The sequence below is a fragment of the Lynx canadensis genome, chromosome C2 (genome assembly GCF_007474595.2).
Source record: "Lynx canadensis isolate LIC74 chromosome C2, mLynCan4.pri.v2, whole genome shotgun sequence".
NCBI lineage: Eukaryota > Metazoa > Chordata > Mammalia > Carnivora > Felidae > Lynx > Lynx canadensis.
Genome location: NC_044311.2, coordinates 32,603,254 through 32,620,980, shown reverse-complemented (window position 1 = coordinate 32,620,980; position 17,727 = coordinate 32,603,254). Strand labels below are relative to the sequence as shown.

Genomic DNA, 17,727 nt, shown 5'->3' with positions numbered 1-17,727 from the left:
TGAACAAAATAATAGTATCCAAAGAAATAGAAAACCTAAGAAATTCTCCAGCTGGAAAGTACAATTACAAAAAGGAAAAGTTCACCAAAGGGATTTAAAGACAGATTTGAACAGGTAAAAGAAAGTATCAGTGAGCACGGAGACAAGTCAATTGAAATTAGCAAGCCTGAGGAACACACACACGAACACACACACACACACACACACACACACACACACACACACACAAATGAGAGAATAAAGGATCTGTGGGACACCAGGAAAAGAACCAACAGATGCATTGTGAGAGTGCCAAAAGGCAAAGAGGGACACTAAGGGGAAAAGAGATTATTTGAAGAAATAATGGCTGGGGCGCCTGGGTGGCTCAGTCGGTTGAGCGACTGACTTCGGCTCAGGTCATGATCTCATGGTTTGTGAGTTCAAGCCCCGCGTCAGGTTCTGTGCTGACAGCTAGGAGCCTAGAGCCTGCTTCGGATTCTGTGTCTCCCTCTCTCTCTGCCCCTTCCCCACTCATGCTCTGTCTCTCTCTGTCTCAGAAATAAACATTAAGAAGATTAAAAAAAAAAAAAAAAAAAAAAAAAGAAGAAATAATGGCTGAAAATGTCCCAAATTCGGTAACGGACATGAATTTAAACATCCAAGAAGCTTGGGGCGCCTGGGTGGCGCAGTCGGTTAAGCGTCCGACTTCAGCCAGGTCACGATCTCGCGGTCCGTGAGTTCGAGCCCCGCGTCAGGCTCTGGGCTGATGGCTCAGAGCCTGGAGCCTGCTTCCGATTCTGTGTCTCCCTCTCTCTCTGCCCCTCCCCCATTCATGCTCTGTCTCTCTCTGTCCCAAAAATAAATAAACGTTGAAAAAAAAAAATTAAAAAAAAAAAAAAAAAAAAACATCCAAGAAGCTCAACAAACTCCAAGTAGGATAAACGCAAGAAATCTATACTGAGACATACTATAAATGAAAATATTAAAAGAGAGAATCTTGAAAGCAACACAAGAAGTGAATGATCACATAAAAGGGATCCTCAATAAGATCACCAATAGATTTCTCATTAGAAACTTTGGAGGATGCAGGGCACCTCAGTGGCTCAGTTGGTTAAGTGTCTGACTTTGGCTCAGGTTATGATCTCACGGATCATATCAGGCCCTGACAGCTCAGAGCCTGGAGCTTGCTTCGGATTCTATGCCTCCCACTCTCTGCACCCTTCCCCCACTCATGCTCTGTCTTCTCTCTCTCAAATATAAATAAAAACATTTTAAAAAATAATAATACAAAAAAAGAAACATTGGAGGAGAGAAGAGGGTAAGTAGAGTTGACCCTTGAATAATGCAAGGGTTGGGACCCTTTCGCAGTCAAAAACCCATGTATTCTGGCTTCCCCAAAACTTAACAACTAATAGCCTTCTGCTGAACAAGAAACCTTACTAATAACATAAACAGTTGATTAACACATATGTTGTATATTATATGCATTATATACGGTATTCTTATAATAAAGTAAGCTAGATGAAAGAAAATGATAAGAAAATAAGAAAATCATAAGAGAAAACACATTTACAGTCCTGTAGTATAAAAAATCTGCATAATAGGGAGCCTGGGTGGCTCAGTCAGTTAAGTGTCCCACTTCGGCTCAGGTCGTGATCTCACATTTGTGGGTTCAAGCCCAGCAATGGGCTCCACATGGACAGCTTGCAGCCTGGAGCCTGCTTCAAACTGTGTGTGTGTGTCTCTCTGTCTCTCTCTCTGTCTCTCTCTCTCTCTGCCCCTCCCCTGCTTGCACTCTGTCTCTCAAAAAATAAAACATTAAAAATAAATTTTTAAAAATCTGCACAAAAAGCAAAGGAAACAATCAGCAAAACTAAAAGGAAACCAACAGAATGGGAGAAGATATTTCCAAATGACATATCAGATAAAGAGCTAGTATCCAAAATCTATAAAGAATTTATCAAACTCAATACCCAAAAAACAAATAATCCAGTGAAGAAATGGGCAAAAGACATGAATGGACACTTCTCCAAAGAAGACATCCAGATGGCTAACAGACACATGAAAAAATGCTCAATATCACTCATCATCAGGGAAATACAAATCAAAACCACAATGAGATACTACCTTACACCTGTCAGAATGGCTAAAATGAACATCTCAGGCAACAACAAATGTTGGCAAGGATGCGGAGAAAGAGGATCTCTTTTGCACTGCTGGTGGAAATGCAAACTAGTGCAGCCACTCTGGAAAACGATATGGAAGTTCCTCAAAAAATTAAAAACAGAACTACCCTATAACCCAGCAATGCACTACTAGATATTTATCTAAGGGATATAGGTGTGCTGTTTCAAAGGGGCACATGCACCCCGATGTTTACAGCACTGCTATTGACAATAGCCAAAGTATGGAAAGAGTCCAGATGTCCATCAACAGATGAATGGATAAAGAAGATGTGGTATATATTTACAATGGAGTAATACTCAGCAATCAAAAAGAAATCTTGCCATTTGCAACTATGTGGATGGAACTAGGGAGTATTATGCTAAGTGAAATTAGTCCAAGAAAGACAAATATCATATGACTTCACTCATATGAGGAATTTAAGATGATGAACATAAGGGAAGTAATAATAATATAAAAACAAGGAGAACAAAACATAAGAGACTCTTAAATACAGAGGACAAACTGAGGGTTGCTGGAGGGGCTGTGGGTAGGGAGATGGGCTAAATGGGTAAGGGGCATTAAGGAGGACACTCGTTGGGATGAGCACTGGGTGTTATACATAGGGGATGAATCACTGGAATCTACTCCTGAAATCATTATTGCACTATATGCTAACCAACTTAGATGTAAATTTAAAAATAAATAGAAATTAAATTAAAATTAAAATTAAAAAGTAACAAATCTGCATATAAGTTTACTTACACAGTTCAAATCCATGTTGTTCAAAGGTCAACCGTAGACTGACATATTCAAAATACTGAAATAAAAAACTGTCAACTAAAATCCAATGTTCGACAAAACTGTCCTTCAAGTTCTTGCTCAGAAAGGAAACAGCACAGATGAGAAGGGAAGCTTCTCTTGCCCTCTCCCACCCAAATCCTCCTCTTCCTGAACCTGGACAATTTAGGTAGAGATACAGAACATGGGTTCTGGGTGGTGGGGGCAGACAGGAACAGGCAAGAGAGCTTCCCGGAGGAAAAGACTGACAGGAAGAAACATGGATTCTACTTTTGCGTGCTGCGCCCCCAGTCTGCTTATCTGTTCCATCTGCAAGGACTATTTCACAGACCCTGTCACCATTAACTGTGGACACAGCTTTTGTACTCTGTGTCTCTGCCTCCTGTGGGAAGATGCCCAGCATCCTACCTGTTGCCCTGTATGCAGGGCAGTATCTCCATGCATGGACTTCAAAAGCATTATTTCTGCTGAGGGACAAGCTCGTGCTAAAAAAGAATCAGTTGCCAAGCAGTTACCGAGGTCTGCCAGGCAGGTGTGTTGGATACACCAAGCACTAAAGAATATCTTCTGTCCAACTGACAAGAGCCTGCTGTGTTTGCAAAGCTCTCATTCGCCAGGGCATACCACTCACATACACTGTCCACTTTCACAGGTCGCTGAGAACTGCAGGGAGAAACTTCTGATGCAAATGAAATCTATTTGGAAAAACAGGCAGAGAAATCAGAGAAATATAAACAAAGAGTACAACTTACTTAGAGTATGGCAGGGTTTTGTAAATCTAAGGATGGTGATGATCAAGGCTGAATATCCTAAGGTGTACCAATACCTCCACAAGAAAAGCAAAAACATTTAGAGAGCCTGGCAATTGAAGGCAAGAAAATTTTTCATCGACTCTGGAGAAATGTAGCTAGAATGCTTCAAATGGGGAAACTCCTGAAAAGAATCTATGAGGAGCTGAAGGAAATGTGCCTCAAAGCAGATGTGCACCTGCTCCAGGATTTGGAAGACATCATGAAAAGGAGTCAGTGCAGGCGCACTTGCCCCAGCCTGTGGACCCACAGCCCAGTGAGGGGACAATCACCGGGATGTCTGAAAGGCTTAACAACTTCCGAGTGTATATTATATTTGGTGATAACATAAGGAATTACTGTGTGCCTCTGTCTGAAGACCTGAGATGTTTGCAGTGCCGTCCCGACCATCAAGACCTGCCCCGCAGTCCAGCGAGTTCACAGTATAAGCCTTCCTGGGCAGCTCAGGCTGCCTTCACCTCTGGCAAATATTACTGGGAGGTGGATGTGGGAAACTCTCAGAATTGGATTAAAGGACTTTGCAGGGAATCCTGGACAAAACACCATGACTTGCTGCTCAACTCTGAGGGTATCTTTCTACTTCTGTGTGTCAACGTGGATAACCACTGCCGTCTCTTCTCTGCCTCCCCGCCACTGTGCCACTACATTCCAAGACCCCAGGGCTTGGTAGGGGTGTTTTTAGATTATGAATTTGATATAGTAAGCTTTGTTAATGTTGCCAAAAGTTCCCTCATTTGTAATTTCCTTTCCTGTTCCTTCTCCTTCCCTCTCAGACCTTTCATTTATTATGTAACCAAATGATCAGGAACAGCTCACAAACCTGACCAAGGTCTTAGCAATTTTAATAGCTGGGGAGGGTTCTATCCTGGTGACTTCTTGAGTGGGGAAAATCACTGATACCTCATGGTCTTGAACTTCATTTTACCTTCAGGAGATACATTTGCTGTATTATTTTTTAAAGTGGTGACACTGTGAAGGATGTACATTTGTCTTTTCTATTTTATTGAAATAAAAGTAATCGCTTTAAAAAAAAAAAAGACACTGTCCTTCAAAAGTGAGGGAGAAATTAAGACATTCCCAGATAATACTAAACAATAATTCAAGTCATATTAAGAAATAAAGATCTCAATAAAGGTAAATACATGAGCAATCACAAAAGATGGAATTATTGAAGGGAGCCTGGGTGGCTCAGCCAGTTAAGCATCCGACTTCAGCTCAGGTCATGGTCTCACGGTTCATGGGTTCGAGCCCCACATCAGGCTCTGTGCTGACAGTTCACAGCCTACAGCCAGCTTTGGATTCTGTGTCTCCTTCTCTCTTTGTTCCTCCCCTGCAGGCACTCTGTCTCTTTTTCTCAAAAATAAAGATTAAAAAAAAATTTTAAAGATGGAATTATTGAAAATACAGTCTGCAACTCTATTTTTTGTTTTTGGTAAGATTTAAGACACTAATAAACAATTTTTAAAAACACTAGTCTAAATTACTATTATTGTAACGTTGGTTTGTAACTCTACATTTTTCCTTTCTAGAGAATATATGAGACTAATGCATTAAAACCCAATTTCTGCCATTTGCAATAATAATTGTTTCGATACACAATGTTTAAAGATGTATATCATTTCATCAATGAATGGAAGGGGATGAGAATGAAGCTTATAATAGCAAAGTTTTTCTGTTATCAAAGTTAAGCTGATGTAAATTCAGCAAAAGTAACAGGATATAAAATCAACACAAAAATCAGCTGCATTTCTAACACTAACAATGTTAGTAAACACTGTCAATGAACAATCTGAAAAGGAAATTAACAAAACTATTTACCATTTACAAGAGCATCAAAAAGAATAAAATCTATAGTAATAAACTTAATTAAGGATGGGAAAGACTTCTACAATGAAAACTACATTGTGAAATGTAATGAAAGAAATTAAACAAGACATAAGTACACAATACAAACAGTTAACCATAATGTAAACTATGGACTCTGGGTATTATGATGTGTTAATGTAGGTTCACCAATTGTAACAACTGTACCACGCTGGTGGGGAATGCTGATAATAGAAGAAGCTATGCACGTATGAGGTAGGGAGTATACGGGAAATCTTGGTATCTTCCCCTCAATATTGCTGTAAACCTAAAACTGTTCTTAAAAAAAAAACACCCACAAACCTCAATTTAAAAAAAAGAGTAGAGGGAGGAGCCAAGATGGCAGAACAGCATGGAAGTTTTTTGTGTGTCTCGTGTACATGAAATACAGCCAGACCAACACTAAACCATCTACACACCTAGAAAACTGATTGGAGGATTAACACAACAATCTGCACAACCTGAACCACAGAATTCAGCAGGTATGCGGTGCAGAGGTGAACTTGGGGAGTGAGGAGCAGGAAGGGAGGTGCTTTTGCGAGTGGAGAGAGGACGGAGACTGGCGGGGTGGGGGGGGGGAGGGCAGAGAATATGGGAAAAGCACCTCTCCCCAAAAGCAGCTGGAGAGAAAGTGGAAAACTGGAAACAGCCGCAGGGGCTAAACTAAAAAGGGAGAAAGGAGAAAGGAGACGGTTTAAATTCCATTAAGACTGTAAACAAGGGGAGCGCAAAGGCTGCAATTCCACAGCTTGATACCTGGCGGTGCTCTGGTGGGAAAGGCGAATCCCCAGGAACAGAGTGGGGTCCGGGAGGTTCTCAGGCCACACAGGGAAAAGCAGTTCCACTGCTGGAAGGACATTTGGTAGAGACTGTTGAAGCCACCTGATCCCAGCAGACCCCAGAAAACGGCCACATTCGCTGGTGCTGGAACAAGGTCGTTAAGGGTGAAGCCTGGTGCCAGATGTGTGTTGTGATTTTCCATAATCCCTGAAACGCTGCTGCTACACTATCTAGCGAACTTTTTCTGGGGCGGGCTGGCACCTGGCCACAGTCTCATGGCACTGGCAGCAGCAGGGTCCAGCAAGCGTTCCTGGGTGCACCCAACATTCAACCATTGCTCATTCGGCCATTGCTCGGTGAGACCCTTCCCTCAGAGGGGCAGAATGGGTCAAAGCCACAGTCCTTCAGAAGTAAGGGGCCGGGGAAAACAGCCGCATCTGAGACGAAACTCAGGAGAGAGGTACTGCCTGGCGCCTGGTCACAGACAGTGAAAAAGCGGGAGTGGACGAAAGGTGAAGACAGCGGATGAGTGTACAACTAATGATCCGGGAGAACAGAGTTCCAAAGCTAGAGACTGGGCAGCTGGGTGGTGCCATTTTCACTGCTCCCGCACATGCGCATACGCACCTACAGCACCGCAACACTCTACCCCAGTAGGCTAGCAGCACCATCTAGTGGAGAGCGGAGCTGTTAAACTGAGCCCCGCCCAACTGGGCCAACTTCGCTCTTCAAGAACACAAGTCTCACTGCCTGCCTAGTTTATGGACTATAAAGCGCTACACAGTCTGACCTCTAAGGGAAAACGAAATAATTTCGGTCATACTTCAATCTGTTACCAGGTTCATCTATTCAATTTTTTTTTCTCTTTTACACTTCTTTTTCTTGAATACACAAAGAGAAAAAATTCATTTTTATTTTCAATTTTTATCAAAAATATTTTTCTTTAATTTTTATTACTATATTTTTATTTTTGTGTAAATTTTTTCAAATTCTATTTTACTTCCATCATTTTATGTTAGTCTACTTCAGTGTATTCAACTTTTCAAATTTTCAAACGACTTCCTTTTTTTTCTATTTTGTCCTTTTTTCTCTTTTTCGTTTCTTTTCTTTTTCTTGAATACAGAAAAAGAAAAATTCATTTTTATTTTTAATTTTTATTAAAAATATTTTTATTTTTTTCTACTACATTCTTCCCTTTGTGTACATTTTTTCAAATTCTATTTTACTCCCATCATCTCATTTTAGTGTACTTCAGTGTATTCATTTTTTCAGATTCTCAAATGACTTCCTTCCACCCCCCATTTTTCCCTCTAATCTGTCAAACCACTTTCAACACCCAGATCAAAACACACCTAGGATCTAGCATCATTTATTCGATTTCTGTGTGTGCGTGTGTGTTTTTAATATTTTAATTTTAATTAAAATTTTTCTACCTCATTAATTTCTTTTCTTCCTTCAAAATTACAAAAATGAAGGAATTCACCCCAAAAGAGCACGAAGAAACGACAGCCAGGGATTTAACCAACAAAGATACAAGCAAGACGTCTGAACCAGAATTTGGAATCATGATAATAAGAATACGAGCTGGAGTCGAAAATAGATCAGAATCCCTTTCTGCAGAGATAAAAGAAGTAAAAAACAGTCAGAATGAAATTAAAAATGCGATAACTGAGCTCCAATCACAGAAGAATGCAGCGGCGGCAAGGATGGATGAGGCAGAAGAGATAATCAGTGATACAGAAGACAAACTTATAGGGAATAATGAAGCAGAAAAGAAGAGGGAGATTAAGGCAAAAGAGCACGATTTAAGAATTAGAGAAATCAGTGACTCATTAAAAAGGAACATCAGAATCATAGGGGTCCCAAAAGAGGAAGAGAGAGAAACAGGGGTAGAAGGGTTATGTGAGCAAATCATAGCGGAAAACTTTCCTAACCTGGAGAAAGACACAGACATCAAAATCAAGGAAGCACAGAGGACCCTCATTAGATTCAACAAAAAACAACCATCAACAAGGCATATCATACTCAAATTCACAAAATACTCAGGCAAGGAGAGAATCAAGAAAGCAGCAAGGGAAAAAAAGTCCCTAACCTACAAGAGAAGACACATCAGGTTTGCAGCAGACCTATCCACAGAAACCTGGCAGGTCAGAAAGGAGTGGCAGGATGTATTTAGTGTGCTGAATCAGAAAAATATGCAGCCAAGAATTCTTAATCCAGCAAGGCTGTCATTCAGAATAGGAGGAAAGAGAAAAAGTTTCCCAGACAAACAAAAATTAAAGGAGTCTGTGACCACTAAACCAGCCCTGCAAGAAATTTTAAGGGGGACTCTCTGAGGGGAGAGAAGATGAAAAAATATATATATACATATCTATCTATCTATCTATCTATCTATCGGTAGATAGATAGATAGATAGATAGATGTATCAAAAGCAACAAACATTACAAAGGACCAGAGAACACCACCAGAAACTCCAACTCTACAAGCATCATAATGGCAATAAATTCATCTTTCAGTACTCATTCTAAACGTCAATGGACTCAATGCTCCAATCAAAAGACAAAGGGTAACAGAATGGATAAGAAAACAAGATCCATCTAGATGCTGTTTACGAGAGACCCACTTTAGACCTAAAGACACCTTCAGATTGAAAGTAAGGGGATGGAGAACCATCTATCATGCTAATGGTCAACAAAAGAAAGCTGGAGTAGCCATACTTATATCAGACAATCTAGACATTAAATAAAAACTGCATCAAGAGATGCAGAAGGGCATTATATCATAATCAAGGGGTCTATCCACCAAGAAGACCTAACTATTGTACACATTTATGCGCCAAATGTGCGAGCACCCAAATATATAAATCAATCACAAACATAAAGAAACTCATGGATAGTAATACCATAATAGTAGGAGACTTCAACACCCCACTCACAGCAATGGAAAGATCATCTAATCAAAAAATCCACAAGGAAACAATGGCTTGGAATGATACACTGGACCAGATGGACTTAACAGATATATTCAGAACATTTCATCCTAAAGCAGCAGAATGCACATTCTTCACGAGTACACATAAAACATTCTCCAGAGAAGAGCACATACTGGGACACAAATCAGCCCTAAGTAAGTACAAAAAGATCGAGATCATACTGTGCATATTTTCAGCCCACAACACTAAGAAACTCGAAATCAACCACAAGAAAAAAGTTGGAAAGGTAACAAATATTGGAGACTGAAGAACATCCTACTAAAGAATGAATGGGCTAACCAAGAATTTAGAGAGGAAATTAAAAAGTATATGGAAGTCAATGAAAATGATAACTCCACAACCTAAAACCTCTGGGACGCAGCAAAGGTGGTCATAAGAGGGAAGTATATAGCAATCCAGGCCTTCCTAAAGTAGGAAGAAAGATCTCAGATACACAACCTAACCTTACGCCTTAAGGAGCTGGAAAAAGAACAGCAAATAAAACCCAACACCAGCAGAAGACAGGAAAAAATAAAGATTAGAGCAGAAAGTAATGCTATCAAAACAAACAAACAAACAAACAAAAAACAACAGTAGAACAGATCAATGAAAACAGAAGCTGGTTCTTTGAAAGAATTAACATTGATAAACCACTAACCAGTTTGATAAAAAAAAAAAAAAGAAAGGACCCAAAAAAATAAAACCAAGAATGAAAGGAGATCACAACCAACACAGTAGAAATAAAAACAATAATAAGAGAATATTATGAGCACTTATATGCCAATAAAATGGACAATCTGGAAGAAATGGACAAATTCCTAGAAACATATACACTACCAAAACTGAAAGAGGAAGAAAAAGAAAACTTGAACAGACCCATAACCAGTAAGGAAATCAAATTAGTAATCAAAATCTCCCAAAAAACAAGAGTCCAGGGCCAGATGGCTTTCCGGGGGAATTCTACCAAATATTTAAGGAACAGTTAACACCTATTCTCTTGAAGCTGTTCCAAAAAATAGAAAGGGAAGGAAAACTTCCAAACTCTTTCTATGAAGCCAGCATTACCTTGATTGTAAAACCAGAGACCCCACTAAGAAGAACTATAGACCAATTTCCCTGATGAACATGGACACAAAAATCCTCAACAAGATATTAGCCAACCGGCTCCAACAATACATTAAAAAAAATGGGGCGCCTGGGTGGCGCAGTCGGTTAAGCGTCCGACTTCAGCCAGGTCACGATCTCACGGTCCGTGAGTTCGAGCCCCGCGTCGGGCTCTGGGCTGATGGCTCAGAGCCTGGAGCCTGTTTCCGATTCTGTGTCTCCCTCTCTCTCTGCCCCTCCCCCGTTCATGCTCTGTCTCTCTCTGTCCCAAAAATAAATAAACGTGGAAAAAAAAAAAATTTAAAAAAAAAAAAAATTATTCACCATGAGCAAGTGGGATTTATACCTGGAATGCAGGGCTATTTCAATATCCACAAAACAATTAATGTGATTCATCACATCAATAAAAGAAAAGGACAAGAACCATATAATCCTCTCAATAGATGCAGAGAAAGCATTTGACAAAATACAGCATCCTTTCTTGATAAAAGCCCTCAAGAAAGTAGGGATAGAAGGAGCATACCTCGAGATCATAAAAGCCATATATGAACGACCCAGCGCTAATATCATCCTCAATGGGGAAAAACTGAGAGCTTTCCCCTTACGGTCAGGAACAAGACAGGGATGTCCACTCTCGCCACTGTTATTCAACATAGTATTGGAAGTCTTAGCCTCTGCAATCAGACAACACAAAGAAATAAAAGGCATCCAAATCAGCCAGGAGGAGGTCAAACTTTCACCCTTCGCAGATGACATGATACTCTATATGGAACACCCTAAAGATTCCACCAAACAACTTCTAGAACTGATTCATGAATTCAGCAAAGTTGCAGAATACAAAATCAACGCACAGAAATCAGTTGCATTCCTATACGCCAAGAATGAAGCGACAGAAAGAGAAATCAAGGAATCGATCCCATTTACAGTTGCACAAAAAAACAGAAAATACCTAGGAATAAGTCTAACCAAAGAAGTAAAAAATCTATACACTAAAAACCATAGAAAGCTTATGAAAGAAACTGAAGACGACACAAAAAAATGGAAAAAGATTCCATGCTCCTGGATAGGAAGAACAAATATTGTTAAAATGTCAATACTACCCAAAGCAATCTACATATTCAATGCTATCCCTATCAAAGTAACATCAGCATTCTTCAGAGTTAGAATAAATAATCCTAAAATTTGTATGGAACCAGAAAAGACCCCGACTAGCAAAAGTGATCTTGAAAAAGAAAACCAAAGCAGGAGGCATCACAATCCCAGACTTCAAGCTATACTACAAAGCTGTAATCATCAAGACAGTACGGTACTGTCATAAGAACAGACACTCAGATCAATGGAACAGAACAGAGAATCCAGAAATGGATCCACAAACATATGGCCAACTAATCTTTGACAAAACAGGAAAGAAAATCCAATGGAATAAAAACAGTCTCTTCAGCAAGGGGTGCTGGGAAAACTGGCAGCGACATGCAGAAGAATGCACCTGGACAACTTTCTTACACCAGACACAAAAACAAACTCAAAATGGATGAAAGATCTAAATATAAGACAGGAAGCCATCAAAATCCTCGAGAAGAAAGCAGACAAAAACCTCTTTGACCTTGGCAGCAACTTCTTACTCAACACGTCTCCAGAGGCAAGGGAAACAAAAGCAAAAATGAACTATTGGGACCTCATCAAAATAAAAACCTTCTACACAACAAAGGAAACAATTAGCAAAACTAAAAGGCAACTGACAGAATGGGAGAAGCTATTTGCAAATGACATATCAGATAAAGGGTTAGTATCCAAAATCTATTAAGAACTTATCAAACTCAACACCCGAAAAACAAAGAATCTAGTGAAGAAATGGGCAAAAGACATGAATGGACACTTCTCCAAGGAAGACATCCAGATGGCCAACTGACACATGAAAAAATGCTTAACATCACTCATCATCAGGGAAATACAAACCAAAACCACAATGAGATACCACCTTACACCTGTCAGAATGGCTAATATTAACAACTCAGGCAACAACAGATGTCGGTGAGGATGCAGAGAAAGAGGATCTCTTTTGCATTGTTGGTGGGAATGCAAGCTGGTGCAGCCACTCTGGAAAATGGTATGGAGGTTCCTCAAAAAACTAAAAATAGTACCGTACGACCCAGCAATTGCACTACTAGGCATTTATCCACGGGATACAGGTGTGCTGTTTCGAAGGGACACATGCTCCCCAATGTTTATAGCAGCACTATCAACAATAGCCAAAGTATGGAAAGACCCCAAATGTCCATCCACAGATGAATGGATAAAGAAGATATGGTATACATATACAATGGAGTATTACTCGGCAATCAAAAAGGAATGAAATCTTGCCATTTCCAACTACGTGGATGGAACTGGAAGGTATTATGCTAAGTGAAATTAGAGAAAGACAAAAATCATGACTTCACTCATATGAGAACTTTAAGGAACAAAACAGATGAACGTAAGGGAAGGGAAACAAAAATAATATAAAAACAGGGAGGGGGACAAAACAGAAGAGACTCATGGAGAACAAGCTGAGAGTTACTGGAGGGGTTGTGGGAGGGGAGATAGGCTAAATGGGTAAGGGGCACTAAGGAATCTACTCCTGAAATCATTTTTGCACTATATGCTAACTAATTTGGACATAAACTTTAAAAAATAAAAAAATTAAATTAAAAAAATTAAATTAAATTAAAATTTAAAAAAGCGTAAGAGGCACCTGGGTGGTCAGTCAGTTGAGCATCCAACTTCGGCTCACGTCATGATCTCACAGTTCGTGAGTTCGAGCCCCACTCTACGCTTGCTGTTGTCAGCCAGAACCCACTTTGGATCCTCTGTCTCCCCCTCTCTCTGCCCCTCCCCTGCTCACGCTCTCTCTCTCTCTCAAAAATGAATAAACATTTTTTAAAAAGAGGAAAAAAGAAGACATAACTAAGTGGAAAAACATCCATGTTTATAGATTGGAAGACTTAAAACTGTTAAGATGTTAACATGTTAAGATGTCAGTCAATACTATCCAAAGCAATCTAAAGATTCCATACAATTCCCAGAATTGCAAGAAAAAAATTAATCTTCCACCACTGCATGAGTCTCTAATTTTGTTATATTAAAAACTGATAGACAAGAAGTCAAAAAATAAATAAGGATATAGAATACTTGACTAGTAAAATGAGTAAATTTAATTTGACAGCTGTATAGAGAATCTTTCAGCAAACAAAAAAATAAGGATATAATTATGTTCAAGCAAACTAAGAACATTTTCAAAAATTGATCATGCATTAAGAGTCACAAAGACACAAAATAATTTCAAAGAACTTATACCTAAGACTATACTCTCCACCCATAATATAATATTGATATTGCCAATAAAACATTTTTAAATGTTTGGAAACTTAAAAAGGGACTCCTAAACAAACCAAAAACAAAAAAAGAAAACCACACTAGAAATGATAAAATAAGAACTGAGCAACAATAAAAGTACTACATTATCAAAATGTGTAATTCAACTCAAATTATAGCCTTCTTGTACATGTAACTAAACAGCATGAATGAATATGCTTAAGACATTTTTAAAAAATATTTATTTTTGAGAGTGGAAAAGGGGCAGAGAGGGGGACAGATGATCTGAAGCAGGTCCCCACTGACAGGAGAGAACCCAAGGTGGGGCTCGAACTCATGAACCATGAGATCATGACCTGAGCTGAAGTCTGACGCCTAACCAACTGAGCCACCCAGGCACCGCTTAACTAATACATTTTAAATCAAGAAACTAGAAAAAGACAACTAAGTAAATCAAAAGAAAGCAGAAGTGTATTAGTCATGTTTTTTTTTTTTCTATATTTATGATGGTCTGACATAGCAGGGTCCTTTGGACCCAGAGAGGGACTCTCCCTCCCAGGTTTACCTAATGCCTAGATGACAATTTGCCTGAGAGCACATTTCTGAAACATAACCAAGTAATCCAAAGCCTATACCCCCTACCTATCATCTCCTTTCAAAAATTCTCACATACTAAACCTGTATTCCCACTGTTCTAACTCACCCTGGGGCCAGGTACTAGACAGCTAGAGACAAATCCTATCACCCAGAGCTATAAATTATTCAAATTATCCAAACCTCAACTTGCTCAGGCTTGCCTACCCTGCCTCATCCATTCTTCCCACTTAACCACAATAAAGGCTCTGGACATGCTTTCCCCTTGCTCCTTCTGCATCCTGACCAACCTTGGTGCTTCTCCATGTGGCACCATGATGTGGCATGGAATGCTGTGCCTCCAGTTGCTAGGAAACTGAGTAAAACCTTCTTCCTTCTGACAGTCATTTCTATTCTGTGGCTCTTACTCTACCTGATTAAAACATCCTGGTTATATTTCAAGATAATAAAAGGAAACAAAGAACAGAAATTAATAAAATGGGAAAATCAGAAGAAAAAAAAAATCCCAGAGAAGGGAAGAATTTCTCAAACCTAAGAATCAAAACTTATTACCTAAAAGGAAATAAATAAATATGGAAAAGATTGAAAAAGGAGTACATTAAATCCTCTTCTTTCCTTCAAATAAGTTGAGAGACTTAATCTACACTGATTTTAAGTGCAGAGTTTAATAAGGGGCGCCCGGGTGGCTCAGTCAGTTAAACATCCGACTTCAGCTCAGGTCATAATCTCACAGTTTGTGAGCCCAAGCCCCATGTCAGGCTCTGTGCTGACAGAGCAGAGCCTGGAGCCTGCTTGGAGTTCTGTGTCTCCCTCTCTCTCTGACTCTTCCCCACTCACACTCTCTCTCAAAAATAAATATTTTTAAAAATAATTTTTTTAAAAACAGTATAGAGTTTAATGAGTCTTTTTCTGGAGTGGGGGGGGGGGGGTGATCAAACCATTTTATTGAGGAACTTTGGAGAAAGGTTCAAGGGGAGGAGGACAAGGAGATCGTTATGTCCCTGGCCCAGGCAGATCTTCCCAGCTTCGCAGTCGCTGAAAGATCTAATGAATCTTAATAAATGTACAAAATACATTTTGTGTTACATTTGTGTAACTTATACCACAATGAAGCTCTAAAACATTTTTATCGCTCAAAAAGTTCCCTTGTGCCCCTTTATAGTCAATCCTCTCCCCCTAGCAACTACTGATGGGCCTTCTGTCACTATAGTTTGCCTTTTCTTGAATTCCTTATAAATAAAATCATACAAGTGACCATATTAAAATTTAAAACTCACGTTCCTCAGATCCTTGTTATCAAAAACATCAATTTACTTTTTGAAAAATATAATAAAAAAGCTTACTAAAACTGAAAAAATTCTAGTAGGATTAGGATCACTGCAGAATACACACAGCAACTTACCAGACATAAAGCTGATCAGGTGGCGTAATGGGGTTGGGACTCTAGAACTGTGGAAGGCAGCAGAATTTACACTTACTTAAATGATATTGCCTTCCCTATCCAAAGTGTCCCTCAACAGTACCTCTGCCCAGAACCATCATCCAATGGCTTCAAAATGCTTGCTTTATCAAAATCCATCTCAACATCACCCCAAACCAAAAGATCTATTTAATGGTGAAGCATATGACCATGGCATATTCACCTTCATGCTGTCAGTCTCTCCTTTGATGCTAGCTCTAACAGTAGTCTCCTACTGCTGTGTAACAAATTGCCATATATTTAGTGGCTTAGAACACAAATTTGTTATCTTAAAGTTCTAAAGATAAGAATTTCAAAACAGGTTTCACAGAACTACAATCAAAGCCTGCATTCTTTCAGGAACTCTAGGAGAAAATTCATTCCTTCTCTATACCAAACTCTAGAAACTGCCTGTATTCCTTGGCTCTCAGACACCTCATGACAAATCTCTGCTTCCATTATCATATCTCTTTCTTAGACTGACATTCTTGCCTCCCTCTTATAAAACAAAGCTCTTTGTGATTACACTGGGCCCACCCAGATAATTCAGGAAAATCTCACTATCTACAAAGTCTCTTTTGTGACATATTCACGGGTTTAGAGGATTAGGATATAGACATCTTTGGGAGATCATTATTCTGACCACCACACCTGTCATAAGCTCAGGCTAATGGTTCCAGGTAAGTTTTGACTTATTCCCCACACAGAACACACTGGGATTCGTTTGCTTTCTGCTCTGGGGCTCTTTTGAGGCCATGAAGTGAGATAGCACAAGGAACCAACCCACTTGGCTGGCTCTTGTGTGGAATCTTAAAGTGATGAAGGGAAGGCAAAAGATTTTATACTACCCCAGGGCAACTGCCAACTAATGGAGAACAAAAGCAGGCAACAGTTTACTCCTGTCCATCCATGAGGAGACAATTTGAGAAGCACCTATATTCTCAGAAGTTTCCACTACAACTGAGCCCTAGTTGCCACAGCAGTGAGTAATTCAATAATACATTCTTGTACTAGCTTTCCCTCTTATTTACCCTGGTCCTTTATTCTTGTTCCCTAGGATCACCTGTCAAATAAATTACCTGCACATAACTCCTTGCTTTTAGATTACTTTAGGGGAGATGGTGGGGAGGAAAACTAGTGAACACAGTTAGGTAAAGAGTTTTAGACACATCGATGGGAAACACAATGATTTAATAAAATGAAAGTTATAGAGGCGCCTGGGTGGCTCAGTCGGTTGAGAGTCCAACTTTGGCTCAGGTCATGATCTCACTGTTCGTGAGTATGAGCCCCGTGTCGGGCTCTGTGCTGACAGCTTGGAGCCTGGAGCCTGGAGCCTGGAGCCTGCTTCGGATTCTGTGTCTCCTTCTCTCTCTGTTCCTCCCCTGCTTGTGCTCTGTCTCCCCTTCTCTCAAAAATAAATAAAGATTTTTTAAAATTTAATTGATAAATAAATAAATGAAAGCTATATGCAAAGTAAGGGATCTAGTCTTGATACTATCATTCTAAAATGGAGTCAAATCTCTTCCCCAAATTTTATTTATCAATTGAAAAACAAATAGTTTAACTTCTATGATTATAGTTCATTTCACCTCCAATTTTTTATGATACAATGTACAGCATTAAGATTGCTTAAAGAGGACAAGAGAAAGACAGAGTTGTGAGATTATCACCAAAGAGGCCTTCCAAGGAAATTTTTGAAATAAGCCAGTCAGAAGGTAATGTGGTTTGGATTTGAAAAGCAACAGAGAAACCAGAACCTTCATATACTGCTAGTGGGAATGTAAAATGGTACAGCCACTTTGGAAAACAGTTCAGCAGTTCCTCAAAGTCTAAACATAGTTTAACCTTTAGC

At 39.5% G+C, this 17,727-nt stretch overlaps 2 protein-coding genes across 3 annotated transcripts in view; one reads left to right on the top strand and one right to left on the bottom strand.

The window, feature by feature from the left end:
• Nucleotides 1-17,727, bottom strand: part of NCK1 (NCK adaptor protein 1) — an 87,208-nt gene that overhangs the window by 47,454 nt on the left and 22,027 nt on the right. The gene's annotated exons all lie outside the window — the stretch shown is intronic.
• Nucleotides 3,203-4,553, top strand: LOC115523143 (tripartite motif-containing protein 77-like). The gene is given in 3 exon segments (XM_030328846.1): nt 3,203-3,773; nt 3,776-3,967; nt 3,970-4,553. Coding segments are annotated over 3 exon segments (1,347 nt in total).